Source organism: Lygodium microphyllum, chromosome 3 (genome assembly GCF_053477565.2).
Source record: "Lygodium microphyllum isolate KBCC chromosome 3, Lygodium_microphyllum_v1.1.10, whole genome shotgun sequence".
Classification (NCBI taxonomy): domain Eukaryota; kingdom Viridiplantae; phylum Streptophyta; class Polypodiopsida; order Schizaeales; family Lygodiaceae; genus Lygodium; species Lygodium microphyllum.
The window spans coordinates 107,393,046-107,413,024 of NC_141137.1; the positions used below are offsets into that span (position 1 = coordinate 107,393,046).

At 42.5% G+C, this 19,979-nt stretch overlaps 1 protein-coding gene across 14 annotated transcripts in view; it reads left to right on the forward strand.

The window, feature by feature from the left end:
- Positions 1-3,182: 3,182 nt before the first annotated feature.
- LOC148038724 (translocator assembly/maintenance protein) overlaps positions 3,183-19,979 on the forward strand; it is a 101,116-nt gene continuing 84,319 nt past the window's right edge. For 2 of the 14 annotated variants that reach the window (XM_087674567.1, XM_087674573.1), the window contains exons 1-3: positions 3,581-4,468; positions 4,662-4,806; positions 5,011-5,100. In XM_087674567.1, coding sequence (XP_087530693.1) covers positions 5,075-5,100 — 26 coding nt within the window. In that variant the 5' untranslated portion in view covers positions 3,581-4,468; positions 4,662-4,806; positions 5,011-5,074. The other 12 variants (XM_087674564.1, XM_087674563.1, XM_087674559.1 and 9 more) reach the window with 11 other exon arrangements.

Genomic DNA, 19,979 nt, shown 5'->3' on the forward strand with positions numbered 1-19,979 from the left:
ACTCTATTATGCCTATCCTCAAGTCAGGGGACCCTACTCTACCCAATAACTATCATACTATCATGATTGGGCATACATTGGCTAAGTTATATGCTTCCATCCTTGAGCATGAGTTAAGCATGTGGGCAGAGATGTGGGATCTTAGAGCATAGGGACAAGCTGGCTTTAGGAGAGGCTTCTCCACATTGGATCACATCCTCACACGCAATGCGATCATTGAGGAGGGAAGGGCCCATGGCCAATGGACCTACTCCTACTTTGTGGACTTCCGCAAAGCCTTTAACAACACAATACCGAGAGACATGTTGATAAATAGATTGCATGCCATGGGAGTACCGAAAGAGCTCAGTTGGGGTATTTTGGCACTGTATGAGAGAGTTGTGGACAGAGTCCGGACACCCGAGGGCCTTTCGGCACCTATTTACTCTACCATTGGGGTGAAGCAGGGACGCCCCCTCTCTCTGACATTATTTGGCCTGTACATTGATGGGATTGCTAATTACATTTCACAGGAAGGAGATAGAGGAGCTCCACTAGCTGGCACTTGGATACCTCTCCTATTGTATGCAGATGACATTGTATTGATAGCTGACTCTCCAAAGGGTCTATTGAGACACTTGGATGCACTACACTCCTATACTTTAGATAGTGGGCTTTTAGTGAACCTTGGTAAAACCAAGGTGATGGTATTTAATACTACACCACAATGGATCAGGAGATCAGCACCTAAATTCACATATGGATTTGAGGAGCTAGAGTATGTGGATTCTTATACATACATGGGAGTCTTATTCACAGGGCCCACCTTTTCTATGCGAGAGGCAGCAGACACTAGACTGACTTGCAGATACACAATACTAGGTGGTTTGGAGAGAACGTACTCATAGGTGCAGTTCCAAGAACCCTGCATCAAGCTATGGCTCTTCGATACACTGGTCACATCCACACTAGTTTATGGAGTACAGATATGGGGGCCCAGTCTTGACCACCGTAGCAGATCAGGGTGCACTTATGACGGATGGAGGTCGATGGAGAAACCCCTAGTGTCCATGATATCCGGTATGATCACATGTAAGACCTCAGCGCCACATGAGATCATCAGAGCCAGCTACATCGATTGTGGTAGAGGCCCTCACCCGATCAGTCACATACATACATAGCCTATGGGACTTACCCAAACACAAATATGCACGGTTGTGCCCTTGAGTCCTCCAGGCAGTTGGCCAGAGAGGGTGATACTTCATGTTGGTATGCATAGATGTTGGCTTGGTTTGAGTTGCATGGCTTTAGCATGGACAAGTTACCCCCCTTCTAATACTCCCTTGATGCACCATCTCTTGATCTGAGTAGGTTAGAGATCCACAAGATCATCAGGATGGAACTTACCCAGTTGGATATCAGGCGGACATGGTTGATGCTAGGGCAGGAGCTAGGGACAAAGATGGCTTTCTACCGCGAGCATTTCCTTCATACTATAGATGATGGATTTATTGTTCGCCATGAGGTACATGGACACCCACCTTTCCCATGGGATCAGATGTACTATTGACTAGTTGCGCACCTCCTCACATTAGCTAGAGATTGAGACTGGCAGATATAGATCCATCCCACCAGAGGAGCGCATATGCCATATATGCCAATTAGAGCCAAAGACAGAGGAGCATTATATTTGTCGCCGCTGCCTAGCATATTATGAGGTCCGTGGTCGTTTCCAATGTCTCTTTAGAGGCGGATTTGGACCACTATTCAGAGTCATGGATTTTACTGATCACAGAGATGCCTTGGCCTCTTTCTTCTTAAGATACGACGGCTTCGTGACATGCGCCTCAGGAGTACAGCTACTCCAGGACATCGAGGCCCTTTACAGAGGCAGCTCACAGACTTCTTTGCAAAGGAGACTCTGAAGACTTCAATATAGTTACAGCCACAGTCCACACGAGAGCCTCTCTCATCTCCATAGTCCACACACAAACAAGGAGTACTGATTGGTCGAGCCGTTCAACTTAGCCGATCCAGACGTCTTAGGCCTCGATACAGACACCGACGACACCTTCATAGGTGGATACAGGGGATTATTGCTCGGACTAGAGCTAGGTCCTCCATACCCACATGAAATTGTACCATTTGGAGCTCGTTGTTACTAAATAGAGCTGTATGTTTTACACATTTGTGCTACATACATATTTTTCCCGGACAGTTATACCATCATACACATGATTGTAACTCATGGTCTCATAGGTCATTTTGGCCTTTTGTAGACGTTAATATATCGTTTCTCATTTCATTTCTCTCTCTTAAATTTTATATTTTCTCTCTCTCTATAGTTCTCTCTCTATGTAATCCCTCTCTCTCTCAAAGTATGTTAATTTTTAATTAATTTTAAAAAAATATTTAATTAAATAGAAAAATAAATTTAAAAATATTTAATTAAAAGAGAGAAAAAAGAAAAAAGGAGGAAAGTTTGAATTAAACAATTTAATGAGAGAGAGAGAGAGAGAGAGAGAGAGAGAGAGAGAGAGAGAGAGAGAGAGAGAGATTTGATTTAAAAAGGGGGAGAAAGAGATGTTTGTGAAAAGTTTGATTTAATTAAAAAAGGGAGAGGAAGAGAGAGAGAGAGAGAGAGAGCCTACATGTGAGAGAGAGAGGGGGTTTAATTAAAAAGGGAAGGGGGAAGAGAGAGGGAGAGATTACACATGAGAGAGATGGGGTTTTAATTAAAAAGGGGAGGTTTGGGGAGGGGGTAGGCTCGAGAAGCCCTTTGGAGGTTCAGGGCTTTTTGAACCTATAACAAAAGTGATATAATAGTATTGATTTATGTCATTAGCACAAAATCAAGGAGCTCCATGAATCCTTTCTTAATTACGGTCACCTTATTACCATCCATGTCATCAACGCAAATTGAATTGGGGAGGTTGTAGTAGGGGAAATACCTCATTGTATCTCTCAATTGTCTTCTTGTAAGTAGAAGCTTCTATGTGTACCTTGCATTTTTGGGAAGCATAAGCTAAGGTAGGTAAAAGTTAAGGAGCTTGACACAAGGTGGTCCTTGAATTGCAAGAGTCATGGGGCAAAATGTTTACTAATGACTCTATGAGGGCGTAGAAACACATGCCTAGAGAATTTGATGTTATGAAGGGTTTTCTTTCAAAAGGTTTAGTAGATGCAATCCAATGTGTGTATTCTATGGCAAGAAGACTTAGGATTTTCATCTTTAGTGAGATATTCGAATGAATTGATTGAGTAAACCTCTTGCTATAAAAACATTCAGTATGGCAGACCCTCGTGATTCGGTGTATCTATCACCTACAAAAACAGGGCTTGGGGATTGAAGGTCTGACCTCCCTAGCCACCAACCACAACACAAGGAATGTAATACTTGCGGATGCCAGCGGCTGATAGCGAGAAAGAGGCATTGCAAGTGCAAACGAGCTTTTGAAGTAGAGACTCCTACTGCTCCAAAGAGCCCACTTGGGAGCAGCTGTGCAAGATGATAAATCTACCTCAAGTAAAGCAGGATTTGTGATGCTGCAAAGTCTGACACCTGCAGGAGGTTTTGTGTCTTCCTGAAGTAAGCCCAAATGATCCAAATAGTGAATGCTTATATCTTCTTCTTGTGATCTCCAGCTAGATGTTACCCATGGATACGATGTTTATGACAAGTTGTTGTTCTGTCCGGGGATGATGACGATGAAGGCTGGGGATGGCATGGTCACCTAGAAAAGAAGTGGCATGGCAGCTGAAGGACGTGTGTCCATGCTAGGACCTCCAGCGGTTCAATAAGGCATAAATGCCTTTTACAGATCGTGTCCTTTTTGGATCAATAAGACAAAAATGCACAAATGTTTGGGATTGATAAGGCAGATATGCTTTCTTCGGATTGTGTCCCTTCCTAACCTTTTTGATGGACAAAATTGCTGGATAATAAATCCATGTGGACCAGGGATGATTCCTGCAGGTCGGCTAGCTGGGGATAGATATTTGTCCTCGTTGAGTCTTGCTGAAGCAGAAGGGAACCCTCATATAGCTTTCACAGATCCTTCTGGGAGTGCAATTAGACCTAGCATTTCAGAAACTGCTTCAAACATAGTTGATCATATAGGGTTATTGTGTAAGGACGGTCAGCTTGACGAGGCACTGTATATTTTTAGTGTGATATGTGAACAAGGACTTCAGTTATATTCTGGTGTTTACTTCTGCCTTCTGCAGGGATGTGGACAGGCAAGAGCCCTGGCAGAAGGAAGGCATATCCATTTCTACATGACACAGATGGGGTCTAAACTGAATGTTTACCTTGGAAATGCTCTTATGAATATGTATATTAACTGTGGATGTATTGTTGATGCTCGCAAGGTGTTTGACAGCCTGCCTGAACGGAATGTTTTCACATGGACTGTGATAATATCAGGTTATGTAAAGTGTGACTTTGCAGAAGAAGCCCTCCATGTGTTTGAACAAATGGAGCAAAATGGTATGCCTGATGATGTTTGTTTTGTGACTGTTTTAAATGCTTGTGCAAAATTGCGAGCTTTAGAGAAAGGTAGGCAAGTACATGATTCAATGGTGAAGTTAGGCATCACAGAAGAGAAAGTTGTAGGAAATACTTTAATTGATATGTACTGTAAGTGTGGGAGCTTACAAGATGCTAACCTGGTGTTTGACAGGATTCGACAAGATGAAGTCTCATGGAATGCACTGATCTCAGGTTGTGCTCAGCATGGACTTGCTAAAGAGGCTTGGGCACTGTTTAAAAGGATGGAACAAGAAAAAGTAAAACTTGGCAAGGTTGCATTTTTAAGTATTTTGAAGGTATGTGAGACATTGAATGATTGCTGGCTAGTTCATTTGTATCTTTGTGAAAATGGGTTAGACTCAGATCTATGCATTAGAAGCACCCTTTTGAACATGTACATAGAATGTGGAAGCATAAAGGATGCAGAGGTTGTGTTTGATGGTACCCGTAAGGTAGATGTTGTGCTTTGCAATACCTTACTTACAGGATATGTAAAACAGGAACAAGGCAGCAAGGCTTTAGATTTATTGAAGCTCATGGACAAGCAAGGCTTGAGACCAACCAATGTTTCATACATTGGTGCTGTACAGGCATGTGCTAGCTTAATGTCTTTCGAGGCAGGCAAACTAATCCATTCTCAGTTAGTTAGAGATGGCTGTGATTCTGACATTGGAAGTATGCTAGTTGACATGTATTCCAAATGTAGCAGTATAGATGATGCTTGCTCTGTGTTTGATAGGTTAAGAAATCGAACTGTATTCACTTGGACTGCAATGATGACAGCATATACACAAGATGGAAATGATGAGTCAGCATTGCATTCTTTTGAGCAAATAAGAGTCCAGGGTCTAGAGGTAGATGAATTTTGTTTTGCTAATGGCCTGAATTCCTGTGTATCCTTGGAGAGAGGGAGGCGACTTCACGTTCATATTCTTGCTTCTGCATATTTGGGAACCACCTTTGTAGGCTGTGCCTTGATAAACATGTACATCAAGTGTGGGAGCCTGCAAGATGCGGTGAAAGTATTTGAGACTATGCCACAACGAGATGCTTGCATTTGGTCACAGATGATAGGAGGGTATGTGAAGCATGGACAAGCTGAAATGGCACTTGAACTCTTCCAGCACCTAGAAGTGCATGAGCTAGACGACTCCATTTTTAGTAGCATTGTTAATGCATGTTCTACTCTAGCTGCAATAGAGCAAGGCAAACATGCTCATTCTCTAATAATTCAATCTGGATTTGACCAGGACATATATGTAGGGAGTGCTCTTGTGGGCATGTATGCAAAATGTGGGGCCTTAAAAAGTGCACGCAAAGTCTTTGATCAAATGCCTGAGCATGATGTTGTTTCGTGGAGTGCAATGATTGCTGGGTATGTCCAGCATGGGGAAGCTGAAGAAGCCTTGAGGTTGTGGATGCTGATGAAGCAAAGTGGAATGCATCCAGATGAATTCACATTTGTTAGCATCTTGAATTTGTGCGCTGGCCTTGCAGCTTTAGAGCTAGGCAAGCATATCCATGCCCACTTTGTTGGAGTGGGAATCAAGCTTACAGCTCTTACAGGGGCTGCGATTGTAGACATGTATGGTAAGTGTGGAAGTTTGGACATTGCATCTGAAGTTTTTGAACAGCTGATTGAGAGGGATGTGAGTGCTTGGAATTCTGTCATCGCAGCCTATTGTCAACAAGGCAAAGCCAATGAAGTGCTTCGACTTGTGGAGAGAATGCAGCAAAATGGGATTGGCCTGGATCGCATCACATCTGTTGGTGTCCTTTCTGCACTAGGTCACAGTGGCTTAGTTAGAGAAGGCCTTCATTATTTTGATTTGATGACAAGTGCTTATGGCGTTATGCCTACAACAGAGCATTACAGTTCAATGGTAGACCTTCTTGGTCGTGCAGGCCACTTGGGTCTGGCATATGAGTCCATTGAAAATGCACCATCACAACCAGGTGCCTCGACATGGAGGGCGATGCTTGGTGCTTCAAGAATCCATGGAGACTTAGACCTTGCAGTGCGTGCAGCAAAACATGTATTGGAACTGGAACCACATGATACGGCTGCTTTTGTTTTACTCGCAAATGCCTATGTTCATTCCTAGCAGGGCATAAGATTGAGGCAGGTAGATGGTTCAGTAATGTACTGCAAAAAATTGCTTAAGTTGTAAGCTTCAATTCGTGGGACATTACCTTGTCATAAGAACTGAGCTGTCTGCTTCAGAATGGATCTTGGTACAGCAAATGAAATGGTGCCTAAAGTGCTTGCAGAATATACTGCCAGTTTGAGATGGTTTATTTACATCTAACATTCGATATGTGAATGGGCAAACCACAAGTCAAAATGCATCATAGAGCTAATGTAATGGCACCTTACTGTGCATCCAGCAGGCTGGTCTGGAATGTTCACACTACCTCTTGCATGATACAAGGAAAAGCCAAGCATTCAACTGGTTTTCAGCTTGAAAAGGCTGTCAGAAAGCATGCATTGTCGTGACTTCAGGTGGACACGAATACGGCAGTATGAAAGTGAACTGTGTATTGGGTAAGAGTTGATGAAGACTGGATGAAATAAATCTCCAAGCTCTGATGATGACAGCTGTGAACCTGACCTCAAAACTTCTTCCCAAGTCTCTAGTCCTGATGTCCTGAAAGATCAGTGAATGTCTAGACTGCCATGGTCCTCCGTGTGTAGAGGTAATAGACTGAAGCCTCCATAGCAAAAGTTTCTTCGAAGGCTCCTTGCTTGGAAGGAGACCCCCTAACAATGAGCTTAACCAATTAAAGCTTTGCTTCGACTGTTTGGGTCTATGGTCCCCAAGCCTCCTATAGATCTAGGTTGTATAATGACATCCCAAGTCACATTTGCCTTGGCTGGGCTCCCATCTTATATGAACCAACCAAATAGAGTCCTTGATTATGTGTTTCACCCAAACAATGAAGTGATATATACACGGTTGCAAAAAGAACCTAGTTGGTGTGAAGATATGTTGGGCAATGTACGAACATGACTAAACCACAAGAACTCAAACAAAATGTAAAATGCAAACAGAGAAGGAAGATAACTCTAAAGTAAATGAACGAATGCTGTAAATGAATGAATGTGTACAAGATGCTCAAATGCAGAGCTGTCCAACAGCCGATGACTGTTGTGGGAGTGGGCTGAGGGGGTAGTTGGAGTGTGATGTCCATTGAAGGTAGCAGTCGATGGAGAGGCTAGATAGCCACTAGATGGAGTAGGCTGGAATGAATGAACCAGTTTATAGATGAGGAATGAACCAAATTGTGAAACTTCGCTTGGGGAAAATAGAAACTCTTTTTAGTATTAAAGTGAGAGTTTTGGGGCTGTTTAAATGAGCTAATTAAGGTTTAATGTGAAATGCTCCTTTTAACTTAACCTTCCCTCTTAGGCCCAAAATTGGGACGAGAAAGGGATTGCAAGTGTAGCTCACCCCTTGTATATCTTGAGATGTCCCATACCCAAAGTAGCAAGGGTATTGGCCAATAGGTGCAAGTTTGTTGGCCAAGAACCTACCAAGACTACAAAGGTGATGATTATCTTATCTCGGGAGTTCAAATGGCCACCCTAGAGAGGCCAAGGCATCAGGCAAAGGGTGCTCATCAATCACCAAGTGGCCTATAAGGACTTACAAAGGTGATGTAAAAACCACTTTAAACTTTAAGTTTTCTCTCTTGTTTTTTTTCAAATAATTGTGCCCATGGGGGGCATACAAAGGGATAGTTGGCATACAGACCAAAAATATGTACTTAGTTATCTACCTGGGCATTGATGAGAAGCAAAGGGGTGAAGAGATATGTACAGCTGGCTCAAGGATGCTCTGTATAATGAGATGTATAAATAAATGTTGCATGATGAGAATGTGCATGCAACAATGCACCACCTTGGATTGTATCTCTCATGACAAAAATTGTTCACTTGTCTAAGTGTCCTTTTACAAAGATGATGATGATCATGCAATGTTAAGGGTGAGTATATAGGGAAGGAAGGCCGAAGTCAACGACAATGTCGAAACTCATAGTAATGAAGTGAAGGGTAGGGACCTTTTCTCAACAAAGGATGTTGATGTTGAAGGAGAAAGAGGAAGTTGATATTGGTCTTTGTATTGTGTCGAGAACCATGAAATATGATAAAGATGATGTACCCTAGGTGAAAGAGATGAGAGGCAGCTGTTATAGTAGTTTTGAGAGATGCTAAAAGATTTCTCACAAGAGAACAAGCCTTTATTAGAGATTCATTCATCTCCAAGATAGCGGATATAGATATGGTTAGGATAGATTTGGGTAGTCTTTGTAGCATCACCATATGTAGGAGCAGATCAAGTAGCAATTTTGAATAGTTGCTAGCAATTTGGGTAGGGATCAAGGCAAGTCGAACATGACCGGTATGATAGGTAGTAGTACGATGTGACAAGTTGCGCATTTAGTGCATGCGATAATTTTTTGTTTGTAGTTGGACCAATTAACTAACAATTGACCAGTTTTGACTAGTTGACTAGCTACATTTGATTATTAATGATTGGCCTTTTTATTATAGGCTTGTCCTTGGTCACATTCACTTGATTTTTGTGTAGATTGAGAGAGAAACTTTGGCTAGATATTTCTCATAGCCCCTTGTATATCCTACCTTTTGTATTTAGTATACATTCATTGTAGTCTTCAACATTCTTCTCTCTCTCTCTCTCTTTTTACATTGTTTGGGCCTTCTTTGAAATGTGCGGGGCATCTGCAACTCGTTTTGCCGGGTGTAGCTGATTTTCCCTCCATTCGAGCATCTAAATACCAAAATGCAATTTTTCTTAGTGTGTTTGTAGGCTTTCAAAGATAAATTACTATTGGTTTGATGCTTTTGACGATTCCAAAGAGTAGCTTCTCCCTTCTTTTGATAGGCAATCATACCAATCAGATCATTGCAAAGAACGATGTGTAGATCAACATTGAGAGCCTTTTTCTCCCTCTATTTGATCGAGAAGATTGGAGCCCCCTTCACCTCCTCTTACTTCTCTCCATAGCTCACACAGAGCTTGTACCTTTAGCTCTTGTCTTGCCATGATGGCACCCCTATTCAATGCCCATGCTTTCTTTCCTACCCAAAGAAGATTAGCTTGATGGGTCGAACTGCTCCCTTTGGTGAGATAAAGTGGAGTGTATTCGGAGCCTAAGGGGTTTCATTGAACGAGTGATGAACTACTTAGGAAAGGGTGTATGAAGTTGCTTACCTAGTTGACATGCTTTACAGACCTGTGGAGATAGTTTGAGGTATGAAAGGCCCTCAACTATCCCTTGGCGTGACAACTCATAAAGAGAGTTGTAGCCAAGTTGTCCTAAGCAAACATGCTAAAGATGCTCAGAGTTCGTGGGCTCTCATGTGGTGGTCAAAGCTTGGAAGTGATGAAACTCTGAATCATTGGTAGTCGGCTTGGTAAGAAAGTGTGTCATGTGGTAAAGGGCATTAGGTTGTGCCTTGTTGCGAGCAATCCCTAAACCGATTTCAGTGTCTAGGACCTCGATTGTGGTCGATGTGAAGAAAACTGCTCGACCCAAATGGCAAAGTTGCTGAATGGGCAATAGGTTTACCCCAAGCTGGGGGACATGATAGACATCATCCAATGAAGCAAGATCTAGAGCCAGGTTGATGGAAAACTAATGCGACCTTGGGTCTGAATCTTGACTGAGAAGGTGTTTCTTACGCGAACACTCCTGGTTGCAGGGGTCTAGGAGTGAAAATGTCCACTCTAGGAGTCATGTGATGGGTAGCTCCACTGTCCAGAAGTCAAACATATACTAGCATGCTTGACTATGACGACTGGGTGTCTACAGACACCTCATCAGGGGGCAACTCATAGATATGAACGAGACTCGTATCCGATATCTCTAAGGAGACGATGTGGGCCTTTGCAGTCTAGTCAGACAAACCCTTTGGAGTTGAGTAGTTTGCTAATTGTGATCACTGACCGGTGGTAGTGTGAGTTTGTGTCATGAGGACATGTATTTTTAAAACCTCACTTAACATGTGGATTAATTTTTAATCACATGATTAAGTAAATGTTGCACATGTGAGGTGCAACTAGGGTTAAAGTAAATTTACGAGCTCGGGACCTGAAGAAATCACGGGATGTCAAAGGCAAAAGTTGTTATAAGTTATGCTGTAAAGGTACTTGGTGGTATCTGGTGCCAATTGTTGGCCTAGGTTATCCATTTAGCCATAAGTGTCAGTTTGGTGACATTAGAGAAGTGGCGTTTAATGGTACCTAATGCCAATCTGATGGTCAAAGATGGCGCAGAGACACTCGGGAATGGAAGTTGCCTAGGCAATTTAATTATTGGCCAGTTAGATTATTTTTCAAGGCACTGAAATAATTATTAGATTAATTTTCAGTATTTAAAGACTGAAAATTAATATTTAATTATGAAAAATGCTGGAAAAACCATTTGGGAAGGTCGCCACTTGTCAAAAATGCCCATGCAAGACTGAAAAACGTTTTTAGAGGCTGGAGAGAGGCATTTTTATAAATTCAGCCTACAAGAGAGAGGGAGGGGAGGCTGCTGGTCTGATTTGCAGTCATTGGAGGACCTTTTGAGGCTGCCAAGGGCAAGAGAAGACCAATCAACGGTAGGAGGCAGCATCTATGGGCTGTTGAGACAGGGCAGCAGCTGTAAATGACTGATTTTCTTCAGTTCTTTGCATCTACAAGCTGTTGTGGCAGGGCAACAGCTGGATTTGACTGATTTTCAGTCATTCTTCGCGATAAAACTCTGAATTTTCTCTCTCTACAGCTTTCCCTCTCATCTCCCAGCCATTTCACAGTGTTGCTCTGAAGATTTCAGCATTTGGACCCTTGGAGACAGAGAAATTGCAAATTTAATTGTTGTAAATCCTAATTTACAGCAGAAATTAGGGTTTAGCAGCAGCCTTGGGAAGCATGCCAGAAATTGGAAGCTCCAAGGCTTGGATTCAACAGTGCTGAAGGTGAATCTCAGCTAAATTCAAGTGGAGGACTAGCCAGCCATTGAATTTGGGGCATTTCCAGTGTCCATCAAGTGGGTGAAGGCCAATTAAGTGCCCGAATCAAGGGGCAAAATAGATTGAAGACTTGCTGGTCACTTTGGACAGCAAGGGGAGTTGAAATACTGAAAGGGATCGAGAGAATCCCATTGTAAATCAACTTATTCTTCGATAAAGCTAAAGAAATACCGAAAGGGGCGCCAATTTTGGGGCCAATCGGGTGTGCATTGTCCAAGATTAGTAGGTAAATTTGTATTGTCAGATTTGCATTAAATCAAGGATTTACCACCCATCCACGGAAGGAAGACTAGTTTCAGTTTGGCCTCGCCATTGCCCTTATTGTGAGAGTTGCCACCACCTTGCTTCCTTTGTTGGGGGTTACTCGATCGGGGTGCAAGGGTTTGATTTTTGGATTTAGGCTATGTGTCTCTTGCCTTAGATCGATACTTGTCATCATAATGGCCAACCTTTTGACAGTGTAGATAATAGCTATTCTTTTCAGGTGCATTCTGCCATGCAGGTTTAAGTGTAGATTAATTAGTTCCTTGGGATTCACCAGCCTTGTTGTGATTTTGATTTTTATTTTGATTTTGATTTGAGTTTTGTGTACCCTTGCCTTGTTGCCCCCTCTGAGAAGATGCAACTAGAGTTCCATCTATCGAGGATGTGTTATGAAATTGATCGAACAATCGTGCGTAATGCAATAGCTAATACTCAAACTCATAAAATGTGGGCATCAGAGGCTGTGAAATTTTACTACACAATGGAAATATTTTCTTGGCAGCTTGTTAAGAAACAGGGTAACTTGATTGTCCGAGGACTTAGGATCCCTAGTGGTTGGAAACGTTGTAAGGAGATGTTGATACTCAGCCAACTTGACTTTCAAGTCATCCTTGTCAGTGATTTTGAAATTTTGGAGCTCATGATCCAAATTGATGTGACAGGTCCTATCTCGAGTTGCATAACGGTTAGGCAAGTGTGACCAATGCTCTAATGCTAAGTCGAAATGTTGAAGCTGAGAGTGAAACTCAGGCAACAAGCCTTGCCAAGCCTTGCATAAGCTCGACAATAGCGGAGGCATTACGAGTCTTTCATGAGCGGACCACCTCGTATGGAACAAGGGTGGGATTAGGATGGGGTTGTAACCCTTGCACTAAATCCCATAGGTTCTCAGAGTCAAGACACGCCTCATTAAATTTGACCAAGTGGTGTAGTTCGACTCGTTGAAATGAGTCCTTTCATTAAATGCATGCTTGGTGGATGAGGAGCTAGAACCATGAGGTGTGTGGGAAGATGGATAGATGGGATAAGATGGAGGATAAGATAGTGGTTGGGATGGATAAGGAGGAGGAGGGGGTAAAGGTGGATAGGCATAAATAGGCGGCTGATGTTCAATGAGTGCCGATTGCTACGGAGGTATCGAAACGGACATAGGTCCATATGATACTGTAGGTATAGGTGGAGGCACTGGGATATGATAGCCTTGTCCAAATGTCGGCTAGGGCACAACATAATGATCAGATGGTCCACCAGGTAATGCCATGAAGGTAAATAATGATGCCAAACGATCCACACTTGAGTATGTCTGGGATGCACTCCTAGAGGGATAACCCGAACACTAGGTGTTCTTTGCCAGGGTTTGCAAAGCCCTTAGATTGCTCCATGTAAATCTCATCATGCAAGTCCCCATGTAAAAAAGCCGTCTGGACATCCATCTGGTATAAGTCCAAGTCAAGCTGTGCAACCAAAGCCAAGACTAAGCATAGGGTGGTCATCTTGACCACAGGAGAAAAGACTTCATCAAAATTAACACCATGCTCCTGCTTAAAACCCTTAGCAACCAATCGAGCCTTGTATGCCGGCTTGGGGTGTCCAAGGGTACTTTTCAGCTTGTACACCCACTTGCATGGCAAAGCCTTCCTACCCTGAGGCAAGGAAACCAAATCCCAAGTCTGATTCTTATGCAATGAGTCAAGCTCAGACTGCATAGCCCTCTCCCAAGAGTGACAATCACCCCTGTGCATAGACTCATCATAAGTGAGAGGCTTTCTTGTATCTGTAACAAGTATATAATCCATAGAGGGCGCAAAACGGTCAGGAGGTCGTCTATCTCTAGTAGAACGCCTCAACCCAGGCTTTGCTGCCTGATCGACATCCTGTCTAACATCACCTTGTCTAACATCTGGGGCCATGAGCATTAGGTGATGCTGCACGCTGTCTAGCTGGTTGTGGAGCGGATTGAACGGGAGCAAATGGCTCCTCCTGAAAGATAACTCTCCGTACTCTGCGTATCTCAACCACTTTCTCAGGCTGCATATGCATTTTGTCCTCATGAAAGATGACATCATGGCTGCGGATCACTTTCCGCGCTTGCGGATCCCATAGACGATAACCCATCTCTCCTGCATCTCCATAGCCAATGAAAATGCATTTGACACTTTTAGGATCCAGCTTATTGCGTTTGTCCTTGGGCACATGGCAGAATGCCTCACATCCAAAGACACGCAAATGATCATAAGAGGGGGGCTTGCTTGCCTATATCTCCCCTGCAACCTGAAAGTCAATGCCACTGCTAGGCGACTTGTTAATGAGATGCATTGTAGTAGTGACTGCCTCAGTCCAAAAGTGCCCCGGTAAGTCAGTCTGGCTAAGCATGCTACGGACCCTTTCCTGAATGGTTCTATTCATGCGTTCAGCCATACCATTCTGGGCTCAGCCCATGTCAGATGAGGCAATAGCAAGCTAGCCGTCAGACCCTTCTGTTGTTCTTGCTTTTTTGAATGAGCTTTTCGATCAAAGGCCAAGGTTTCCTAGAGAGTACATAGCTCGAATACCATGTGAAGAAATGCTCTAAATGCAAAAAGCACAAAACCAATCGTACGACAAAGCACAAACTTATAAACTCAAAACACAATTAGGGTTAGGGGTAGGATAACTCAAAGAGAGTGAACACAATGAATAATAAAGTGAATGAATAATGAATATATAGTGCTCATACAACAAACAAACTATGTAGTGAATACTGAACTTCTAACTCGTATATGGTTGGGGTCAAGACAGAGGTTATGAGCTGTAGAGTGTGCCATATTTCAAACAGATTCCAAATCGCAGCAAAGGTAGCCTCTGAGTGTTAAATACTAGTAAACACAACCAAGAAAGGCTGGATCTAATACAGATGACAGTGCAAGAGAGAGAAAGACTACAAACATAGGCACTTAAGAAGAGAGAAAATTTGAACGGCAGCTATTAGGTGCAAACACAACAGACAGGTGAGCATGTCAGGACGACAACTAGAAACTAAAAATGCAGCATTTAGAGGGGAGATAAGATTAGGGCGACAGTTCAAGGTTGATGGTGATAGCATTGGATGCTGAGGTCAGCATCAAATGTAGCAACAAATTGTAGGCGATAGCTCTCGAGAACCTGACGAAGGCTGCAGATAGGTGGTGAAGGCTGGAATCAAACGCTAGATGGTAGCAAATGGTTGGGGGTTGCTCTGATTGTGATGTCCTCCATGAATGGGGTGTGGGCAGCAGAGCTACGACTCTCGAAACCTATAAAAATGAGATTAAGGGAGAGTGGTGGACTACATGTCTATTTATAGAAAGTTTGGGGCACCCAAATTAGGGTTTTATATGTGGGATATCTTAACTTTCAAGGATCATGTTTCTTTTTAAAATAAGTGGTTTTCTTCATTAAATAAGCGTGTTTTGGGGTTGTTTAAGTCAGGCTAATGATTTTTTAGCTCAACACCCCACTTCTCTTGTGTAGGGTCCTCCACGGCAGTTGTTTGTTGGTGTAGTTGCTGCACTTGTTCTTGCTTGTGCACCATCTCTCCCATAGGTTTCATCCCAATCCCCTACCATCTTCTTTGGTGGTTCCCTTGTACCTCCCATCCCTTTCAAAGGGGGACGATATCGACGATACAGTTTTGGATTCTTTGGCCCCTAGTGTTTTAGAGGGGGATTTCTAGTGTTTTAGAGGGGGATTTCTAGGATCATGAGGAGCTTCTTAATTGATAGACTTGTTCAGCTTTGGCATTTCTTCTGCCACCCTTAGTGTTGAGCTAAAAATACTCTACACTCTAATTCGCTCTTTAAAATAGCAAGGTTCTAGAGAGTTTCTTTATCCCACATGCAAAACCCTAATTTGAGAGGATCCTTCCACATCTATAAATAGATAGACACCCCATTCAGCCCATCCTTGTGTGTAGGTTCTCAATCCTACGTGTAGATTTCGCCATTGGCCTTCCACTCAGTGGTGGCTGTCTAGCCCATGTGATTGCTGCTACATCATCAGCATCCTCTCCAGCTCTTGGTGTTTGCATTGTTAGATTAGGATTTGGCAACACTTGCACACTCATACACATTCACAGTGAACAAGTGAATGAGAAGAGATGAGAGTGCTGAAAGGTCTAATCCACTATGTGAGAATAAGTTAAAGTACAATCCCTAAGGTATTAATTAAGTACCACACCCACTGATGTGTGTTCACACGGGGAAAAAACCCTTCTCTACCTAGAAGGTAAAAAGTGCCCCTGTGAGATAAGAGAGTGTTCACACCAAAACTTAGAAGAAACATGATACGTATAACAAACTCCCCTCGAGTGAATGATGTAAATGTATACAGGGAATAGGCAAATCAATCCCCAAATGGTATCAAGTTGAGAGCCTTGCAAAAGGCTTTAAACTTCTCTCTAGAGAGAGCTTTCGTAAACACATTTACCAAATTGTCTTGTGTAGGGATATAAACCAAGTCAATCTCCCCTGCATGGAGTCTCTCTTTGACATAATGATAATGCACCTCAATGTGCTTAGTATGAGTGTGAAAAACTAGATTTCTCGCAATTGCCATGGCACTCGGACTGTCAGCGTAGATAGGAGTGGGTGACTGTTGCTCCACACTAAGATCAACCAAAAGGCGTCTGAGCCATACACATTCCAATGTAGCTGTAGATGCTGGCTTGTATTCAGCTTCACAGCTTGATGTGGCCATTGTAGACTACTTCTTGTTCAACCAAGAAATGTATGAATCACCAAGCATGAAACAATTGCCACTAGTGAACACCCTCATGTCAAAACAACTAGCCCAATCATTGTCTGTAAATGCATGCAAGCAAAGATTAGTGCCCTTAGGATAGAAAAGGCCCAATGTTTGAGTGCCTTTGAGATAACGCAAGACATGTTTAGCTGCTTGCCAATGTGCAGTACGAGGGCTGTGCATAAAGTGTGCTAATTGAGAGACCCCAAATTGAATATCCGGCTGTGTATTACACAAGTACAATAAACAGCCAATAGCTTGTTGATAAAGAGAAGCACCAAAAGGTTCTCTTGCATCCTCAAGTATAAGCATGTGGCCTCTTTCAACGGAAGTAGAGATAGGTTTGCCGTCTTGCATCTAAAAACACTCAAGAAGTTGCCCAATGTACTTAGATTGTTGCAAAGTAAACCAAAACCCCCGCCCACCAGAATCAAGAGGCTATCCCCATCTTTGCGGACATAACCTGTGCTCTCAGTGTGTGAATTACTGAAGCCAAGAGTAGTCAAGAATGCATATCTTCTCATACCATGCCCTAGGTGCCTGCTTTAAATCATAGAGGGCCTTATGCAAATGGCATGCTTTGCTTTTTGACCCTTTCTGAACAAAGCTAGGAGGTTGAGTGACATAAACCTCTTCATGAAGATCACCATTTAGAAAAGCAGTCTTCGCATCCAGTTGATGCACATGCCAATCATAATGAGTAGCCAAAGCAATGACACTGCAAATGGTGGGCATACTTGAAGTGGGTGCAAATGTCTCATTATAGTCAATTCTATGCTATTGGGCATATCCTTTGGCAACAAGACGTGCCTTGTAGCAATCAATGCTACCATCATATTTACGTTTTAATTTGTAAACCCATTTAGTGCCTATAGCATGCTTGCCAGTAGGCAAGTCACATAACTCCCATGTGCCATTTTTATCAATAGAGTTTAACTTTGATTGCTTAGCTGGCATCCAATGTTCATTTTGTAAAGCATCATGTAAAGAAACGGGTTTTTCATTGCACGCAGTAGCAATGAGTGCATGCACAACCAAGTTACCCTGTGCATGGCAAGTGGCTACTCTAGTTCTACCGGGGAGAGGAACGGGCTGTTTGCTGTCCCATAATGTTTCTAACAGCCATCCATGGATTGTTTTAGCTTCCCGAATTGCAGCTGTCTCATCGCCACTTCATAATCAACAATGCCGTGATGAATTGGCTGAAAATCAGGCTGCTGTTCAGCATGTGTTTGCTGCTGTAAACCCTCAATAGGTTGTTGAAATTGACCAAAATTAGGTTCACTTTACTGAAATAAATGCAATGTACTGTCAAACATGTCTATAGGCCCTAGATTGGGCTGATTTTTGTAGTCCATGAAGGGTTGACCAGCATGTTTAGCGAATTCTACATCTCTACTAACAAAAATCTTGTTGGTGGAAGGTTGGTATAAGTAGTACCCTTTACTTTCTGCACTATAACCAATAAAGATGCATTTGACAGCCTTCTGTTCCAATTTATGTCTTCATGGTTGTGGCACCAAAGCATATGCCAAGCAACCAAAGACACAATTATGTTACACCATTGGTTTGCAGCCATTCCAAGCCTCGTAAGGCGTACAATCAGCTAATGTTTTAGTTGAGTTGCAATTCAATACATACAATAGACACATCATAGCATCAAGCCAAAACTTTGGGGACAGCTTCTTGTGTAACATCATACAAAATGCCATTTCCATCAAAGTGCGATCTTTCTTTGAGCCACACAGTTTTGTTGAGGTGTGTAAGGCGTAGTATACTAATGGATAATATCCCTTTCAGCCAAGGAGTTGAACTCCTGTGACATATATTCCCCTCCTCGATTGGTACATAGTGTAATCAACTTACATCCATTGCCATTTTCAGCCAAGGCCAAGAATGTTTTAAAGCATGTAAACACTTCGGATTTGTGCTTTAAAGCATATGCCCAACAATGACGAGTCATGTCATCAATGAAGGTAACAAAGTACAAGTATCCTTCAATGGATTTGATACACGTGGGCCCACAAACATCACTATGCACAAGCTGTAATTTCTGATCAGCATGCATAGTACCATCATTGGGTAATGAAGCACGATGCATTTTGCCAAGTACACAACTTTCACATACATTGTGAGTAGTGTTTTCAATGGAGGGAGATCGGACACCATATTTTTGTTTGTTAGGTGTAGCAAACTGCCATATTTAAGATGACCATACCGAGCATGTTGTAACTCAGTGTCATCCACAATGGTGGCATCAATATGTAATGCATTCTTTGATGCTCATCTCTCATACAAATTAAGCTAACAAAGTCCATTCTACAAAGTACAAATGACAATGAGGGCATCCCCATCAGTATAGTCATAGATACTACATCGATTTGGCCACAAAACCAACACATGCAATGAAATTGAAAGCATGTTTTTCTTTATGTATAGCACATGCAATACATTTTCAAGCATGATAGTTTTCCCATCCACTGCAATAATGGGAATCTGACCAATGCCTTGAATGGCGTACAAAGCATTGTTTGTAGGTACAATTGATCCCCCCTTTTGTACATTTGCATATGATACAAACAAGTCACAAAAGGATGTTATGTGCTTAGAAGTGCCATTGTCAAAATACCAAGTGTTGCAATTTTCAGCAATTGAAAGACCATGCTCATGTGAAGAAGGATCATAGGAACAATGCACAACAAAGGCATAATACTCCAAGCTAGCCAAATGTGTGGTTGCATCCTTAGCATTTTTTGCATTTTCAGCAACACTCATACCTGATTGTTTCTTCTTTTCACTTGACATCCTCTTTCTGCATTCTTCAATTAGGTGCCCCTTCATGCTGCAATAATTTCACCTTTTTTTCTTAGCACCATCATCCTTGGTGCTCGAGGAGTCCATAGAAGAAGGTGTTTTGCCTTTTCCTTTGGAGTTTGAGGGCTGCCATGACTTGCCTTTGTTGCGATGGCTGGCTGCAAACGCTTGATTATCCATACTTGTACTAGAGCGATTCAGCCTTGATTGCTCTTCTTGCAATGATAGTGATACCAATGCATCAAATGTGTAAGCATTAGCATCTCCTTTGCCAAGTAAATGGAGTGTGGTGGCAAAACTTTGAGAAGTATCAGGTCGACCAGCCAAGACTGTAGATACAAGAGATGCATCGGTAATGATTTTATCAATGTTAGCAAGCTGCTTAGTAATATCCTTGACACGTGTAATGTAGGCATCCACGGACTCACCCTCTATGATGTGCTCCATCTCAAGTTGCTTATGCAAATAGGCTACACGAGCCTCATTGTGCACTTGATAAAATGATGCAAGCTTATCCCAAGAATCCTTGGCCATTGTGCACGACCAAATATGCGGGATAACGTGTCTCTTGTAGGAAAGTGCAATCAAAGC